Source organism: Hippoglossus stenolepis, chromosome 6, assembly GCF_022539355.2.
Source record: "Hippoglossus stenolepis isolate QCI-W04-F060 chromosome 6, HSTE1.2, whole genome shotgun sequence".
Taxonomy (NCBI): domain Eukaryota; kingdom Metazoa; phylum Chordata; class Actinopteri; order Pleuronectiformes; family Pleuronectidae; genus Hippoglossus; species Hippoglossus stenolepis.
The window spans coordinates 24,057,388-24,063,936 of NC_061488.1; the positions used below are offsets into that span (position 1 = coordinate 24,057,388).

Genomic DNA, 6,549 nt, shown 5'->3' on the forward strand with positions numbered 1-6,549 from the left:
GATCAATGAGAAATGATGTCATATGCTGATGGTGTGATTGGTTTCACTGATGGAACATTAGTACTCGGCCAGCATGTGGTGCAGAAGATAAAACTGCAAGAAATCATTTGAAATTCATGGGCTGCCACATCTACACTAAGCTAATATCATGCTGGTAAAAACAGATAAATCGATGTACTGGATATCAATTACTATTTCAAGTTGTTTTCTCAATTAATCAGTTAATCATTTTGAGATGTTGTTATTATCAGCGGAATACCTATCACAATTTCCCAGAGCCCAAGGTGACATCCAAATTCCTTGTTTTGTCTGAATTCTAAATATATTCAGTTTTTATCAGAAATGACAAACTTACAAAACATGTTTACTTTTGAGAAGCTGTGTACATGATTGAAATAGATTTACATAGATCATATTGCTTATTGTTACAAGCTGGGCATCATATTTGAACAATAAATGTTTTTTCTCAGAAAATAAAGCTGTTTTGGCTGCTGCTGGGTACTTCTGTTAAATATATCAGGCATACACACTAGCAATTTCACAGATATCATCGACTATCAAAACTATTCGTCGACACTGTGCCTCGTTGTAGACTAGTCCTACATGTGTGCGTTTAGCAAGGTGCAGTGATGAAGCAGTGGCATCTACAGCAGCTATGCAGCAGGGGGCGCTGTTCTTATTGACAAGCATTTGACAAGTCATAATGGTCATATATGACTTAAGTGCTGCAGTCTGATGCTTGACTAAAATCAACAGTGTGGAAGTACTTGACCAGAGCAGATAAAACGTCAGATGTAAATGCAATACATGTAAGGCTGCCCTAAACTACATCAACAATACCAGAGCTATGCACAACCATCTAAAGACTCACATCATGGCTAATGCTAGTGTAATGGGGGTGTGGGTAAGGGCATGGAACACAACGACTCACAAATGTTTCCCAGCATTTATTTGCTCCCTCAGCAATGTGGATCGCATTGTGTGTATTACAACACTTTGATCAGACATTACAGTCTATACTTAGCTCATAGTACATTGCTAACCGTAGCCAAAAGCAAATAAAATTGACCAGGAAACATTTTCTACTTATATATAATAAGATGTTTCCAAAAACCATGAAAAACATGAACAAAAGGATGAACAGTGACACCTACTGGTCAGAATAATGAAAGTGCATGGAGTAGGAAAACAAACCTGCAAAGGACAATATAAAAACATAAATGTCCTCCTGTCTCACACATATTGACAAGGGTCGTGAAAAATATGCCTCCCAAGGTTAGTCGACTACTTTTTGGGAACAGTTTACAACTACTAAAATGCTGTAGTCGTGAATCCCCTAACACACACGCATTCATATTTCGAACTTGAAAAGGGGGGTTGGAGGTTCTGCATTATTAGCCCGATGTCATGGTGATTAGTGTTACTGATAAGCTCAACTGATAAATGCGCTTTTCACGCACATGGTCTCTCTCTCTCTCTCTCTCTCTCTCTCTCTCTCTCTCTCTCTCTCTCTCTCTCTCTCTCTCTCTCTCTCTTCTAGCAGTTTCCAGTAACAGCCGCCTGCTGCTGTCCCATAAACACCTTCTGTCCTGCTCTGAAGAAGCAGCATTGTCCTCACACACAGACACTTTCAAAGTACTTACAACATCATCAGAGGTGACTCAGGAGGCCAAGTCCATCTCAGCTGATCTGCTGTTGTGTTTGTAGAGGAGATTTTTGTTAGCCTGACTGGCACCGCCCTGTGGCCAGAGATGAAAGCTGCATGCTCTGCAGCTCATTTCCAGGAAATGATTTCAGTGGGCGGTTATGCTGGCTTGGCAGTGCCAGACAGCAGCAGGAAAGAATGTCGGCACACAGCAACGCTTCTGCGATCTGACGCACGACTGCCTGGGAAGGGAGGGGGAGGGTCATCTTGTTGTTAGTGTGAATCAATCATCAATGTAGGTGGCTTCTGGGGGGTTTTGCCGGTGGGGACGGCAGCCTTACCTGATTTGTGTGGTGGATGGAAATTTCCACACATAACGTGTGGGCTGTGACGGTCATACTGATACCTAGCTTCTTGTTTGAGGCCTGGAGACCTTTACAGAAGGGAATGTACCTGACTCTCTAAACCTGCCTGTGGCTTGTTTTTTCACTCTTGAATGGGGACTTTTGGGAAGTGCTACATGCATGTGGGTATTTTTCTTTTATTTGAAATCATCCACCTACCAATTCCACAGACGTTTGACTTTCTGTATGTGGAAAGCATTTCTCATGAACCGTTCATCAAATCGGCTTCACACTTGTCATGTCTATTATAATTTGTACAAGAAAATACAGTACAGAATTTAATGTGATTTGGACATGTGATACATTCAGTATTAAGACAGGTGACCAGCTCTCTGTTGGGGGTGGAGCACTGTGCTAACAGTCAGTCTTTGGACATGTCTTTTTCTATGTCCATTGATAAACTATTGCAGTGCTGTGGAAAAATTGCTGATTATTTGTTTTTCGACACAGATACACAGCTTGGGTGCTAAACTCCGTCATGGCAGCAATATTCATAGGATCACTTCCTGTTTGGCAATTTGCAGATATCCTGATGTTTAACTCCTTCTTATTCTCTCTTTGTTTTTGTCTTCCAGGAGCACTTTGCTGAAATCTTCGGGAACGACTCTGCGGCGGAGAGCAGGAGGTCCCAGGAGAGTTTCAAGAAGTGGCTGCTTGCAGGGATGACCCTGGTGACCGGGGTGGTGGTTGGTTCCCTCATAGCCCAAAAACGCCTGTGAGAGAAGATGGACAACAACCTCTTTTAACACTCTTCTCCCATGATCCTCCCCACCTGCTACCTTCACTGCCCTGATCGTACGCCACGCAAGTTCAAATGAAGGTCCTGTTTGTCTCGTCAGAACTGCTGAAGATGTTTACCTTTGTTTTATCCCCCCCTCCTCACACATCCCACAGTGGACTGAGAATCCTCACATGTTGTTGGACTTTTTGAAAAAAAGACCGGAGGGGGGAGGAGATCGAGTATTCCTGTTTTCATCTTATTCCACCCTGATGAAACATGAGTGGATATACAGAGACAGCCCTATTATTCTTTCATTCACTCAACCAATTGTTCCCACTGTTCCTTTTCTCCACTTGTATCATTTTTTATTTTTTATGTATGTATGTATTAGTTTTAATAAATTTTTTTCCCATCTTCATCCTTAAAAAAAGGTAAAGCCTGATCTCAGAATTCACAGTTCACCTGTCTGATACAGAGTCGGCGTGTTGTGTGGTCTCGGCCGCTCCACGCGTGTCGTCTTGAAAACTTGCAGCTCTACATTAGCTTTGTATGTGCCATATGGAGAGTGAGCGCAGGGGGAGGATGTAGCACCTGCCCCTGAACAAGCTTCTGTAGTTCCCATTTCCTGCCACCCTGCCATTCAGATCACACACACTCTCAGCGCAATATCAATAACCCATGACTCCACACACTTTCATGCTTTTTGTAATAATGATCTAAATGAGTCCAACAGATTTTAGTTAACAGAACATGGGAGTCTTACACTTGAAAGCTCAACAGGAAACTAAATCCTCTGCTTGTTTGTGCGTTTGCTTTTTGGATTTCTGAACCATTAAAACCTGCTGATCCGTGCTTTATGGTCATACTTGGCCTCCATTCGATCCTGCCAGAGCACTGTGTGTGTGTGTGTGTGTGTGTGTGTGTGTGTGTGTGTGTGTGTGTGTGTGTGTGTGTGTGTGTGTGTGTGTGTGTGTGTGTGTGTGTGTGTGTGTGTGTGTGTGTGTGTGTGTGTGTGTGTGTGTGTGAGAGTGTGAGTGAGAGAGAATCAGCGTTTATCCAAGCAGAGCACCACGGCTCGGACCCTCCATGTTTACTACGCAGTAGCTAAAGAATGCAGCAAGTACTGTAGCAACACACACGAGAGACAGAACGGCGGTGGTCTTTTAACAGCATCAGTCATGAGGGTTTGATATTTGGATGCACTTTCATTTTAGTTATAGATTACTTTAATACCCCCCCCTCCATTAAGCTTTGATAGACAATACAAAACTATTCATTAAAGGTTTACAACACGCTGTAATGTAATTGCAAGCAGATATAAGAACAATTAAAAATTGTGATGTTTTTGTCAACAATCTCTGCCTTTTCTTGTTACCTATTGGGTTATTTGAACATTTCATTTAAGATTAACATCTTAATGAGGCATCTGCAGTAAGCAGATATAATATCAATCGTTGCATTGTGCATTATATTGCCAGACATTCATTATCTGCTCATACAGATTATTATAGCTTTTCACATGACGTCTCTCTTTTCTCTCTATATAACAATAAACTGAATTCGATTTAGTTTAGAGACTGTGACAGGCATTTATCACTGTTGACATGTTGCAGACCAAACCAGTAATTAGTAAGTGAGAACATGACCATTAGTTGCAGTCACAGTTGTTTCTATACACTGTTCCACGGGGAGGAGGGGTATAAAATAATTTTCATTGATCGTTTGGCAATACTCATATGCTGCAATGTTAAAACAGAAAACCTTTCGGCTGTTTTTTCTGCTAATCCACTAATCATTCCTTATTCTTCATCCGTCTCATCATCTCAGCACCAGATTAAAGATTTATTAAGCAAACGGCTGGAGCAGCTGCTTCCAGGAGACAATGCAGTTCTGCATGTGAATTGATTTGAGTTAAATGTGACAAGAAATGTGTCATAATGTGTCTGTTCCACATTTTAAGCAAATCAGCAACTGTCAGGGGCTGTAGGAGTGTGATGCTACACACCCAAACTTTCATATCTCATCTCACATGCTCACTCAGTCCAACCCCTCCACGTCTCCACCTTCTCCTCCCCAGACGCCGCAAATCTGTCTAATCTCCGTCCGTCTCTCCTCCTCTTTTCCCGCTCCATGCAGCCCCACCTCTTCCTCTGTGGTCCCCCAGCTGTCACTGCACCTAGTCACGTGTGTCAGTCACAGCTGGCCCACCTGCTGCTTCACACACATACACACACACGCGTGTAACATACACACCTGCCAGTCACATGTAGTCCAGGAGAGATGGGGGAAGAAGACCTCGTCTTTGTTTCTAAACATCCTTCCATCTCTAATTTGAAGCTGGAGGAGTGGGTGTCGTCTGGCGTTTCACACACTGACAACTGTCAGCTCGGCTAATTTAATGGGAAGGGAGGGAAAAGGGTGCGTGTGTGTGAGATCCTATTCCGAACACTGCCTCCAGCTAACAACTAAGAACACTATGTCCTGGTGTAATGAAACACAATACAGGTTTTTCATCCGAACTCAGAAAGAATATAAAAGAAGAAATCAGGATTTACAGGTGGAACACTCATCACCTCACTGTCAGTGCAGCCGTGCCTCCATCATCTCTTTCCATCAGTGTGGACTTCTGCTGTCTCCATCTTCACAGTACCATGTAACTATTATGAACACGTTTCACTATAATAGAGTAAAAGACACAAATATGACCCTGCATCGACTGTTGATGATTCTCCCTTTGTAAATGCTTGTGTCCTGAGCATCTTGTGAGCCAACGTCTGCTCTCATACATTCCAGTCCAGCATATATACATGAATATTCTATATTTTTCTAATGTGTGCCCCGCCAAGAAGCTGCTCGTAGGCTTTTCTCTGCTGAACAGGCTCTTAAACCAGTTCCCTTCCTAAACATAATGTGTGTGTGTGTGTGTGTGTGTATGCGTGTGTACAACTTTCTGTCTAGCAAAATGTACCTGAAGGAGGCACAAATGAAGGTAGTGTGACAGCATTGGCACAACCCTATACATATATATGTATGTGTATATATATATACATATATATATATATGCTAGCTATTTAAACTGATTAGAATAGTTCATTAGCTTAGCAACATATTTAAGAAAAACTGAACCGATAGCTTTTAAATATTATTTATATTTGGTGTAAAAAACATAGTTACGCCTCTTGAAATGGCCTTAAACTCCATCTTTGCGTTGATGTGCATCGTCCTTCATTGTGTTTTTGTTCTTTAGGATTATTGGACTGCTACTAGACAGAAAAACGCAGACAAAGCAAGAGGATATTTTCAAAAAGTCCGGTCTCTGGTGCATCTTTGTGGGTCACAAGAGTACAGAATCAGAGATTGCAATGTCCAGTGGTGTGTCTGTATGTATTAGAATGGCACTGTAAAAATTGTAAACTGCATTGAACTCAATAAAGCCCATGTTGAAAGATATGCCTGTCTCGTCCTTTCCACAGTCTTGGATATTGGAGTCATCTAGGTTGTTACAGTTCATCCAGAGGAGAAATTCATTCACCCACCAGTTTTAATGACGACAGTCACTGAGATATTTAACTCAAACACACAAACATAAACCTCATGGTGGAGTCATTAGGATTCTGACCATCACGCGCCCACACATTTAATGGCAACCCATCAAATGGTTGTTGAGACAGTTCAGTCAGAAGTGGTGGACTGATAAGCATAATTAAAAAAGACAAACAACTCATTAGCATTCATGTCAGTGTCAGGAAGAACACATTTTGTATTATGCTGATGTTATG

At 41.9% G+C, this 6,549-nt stretch overlaps 1 protein-coding gene across 5 annotated transcripts in view; it reads left to right on the forward strand.

Annotated features, from left to right (window-relative positions):
* bcl2l1 (BCL2 like 1) overlaps positions 1–6,220 on the forward strand; it is a 31,306-nt gene extending 25,086 nt beyond the window's left edge. For all 5 annotated transcript variants that reach the window (XM_035159305.2, XM_035159306.2, XM_035159303.2 and 2 more), the window contains one exon: positions 2,625–6,220. In XM_035159305.2, coding sequence (XP_035015196.1) covers positions 2,625–2,768 — 144 coding nt within the window. In that variant the 3' untranslated portion in view covers positions 2,769–6,220. The remainder of the gene's footprint in view (positions 1–2,624) is intronic.
* The last annotated feature ends 329 nt before the right edge of the window (positions 6,221–6,549 follow it).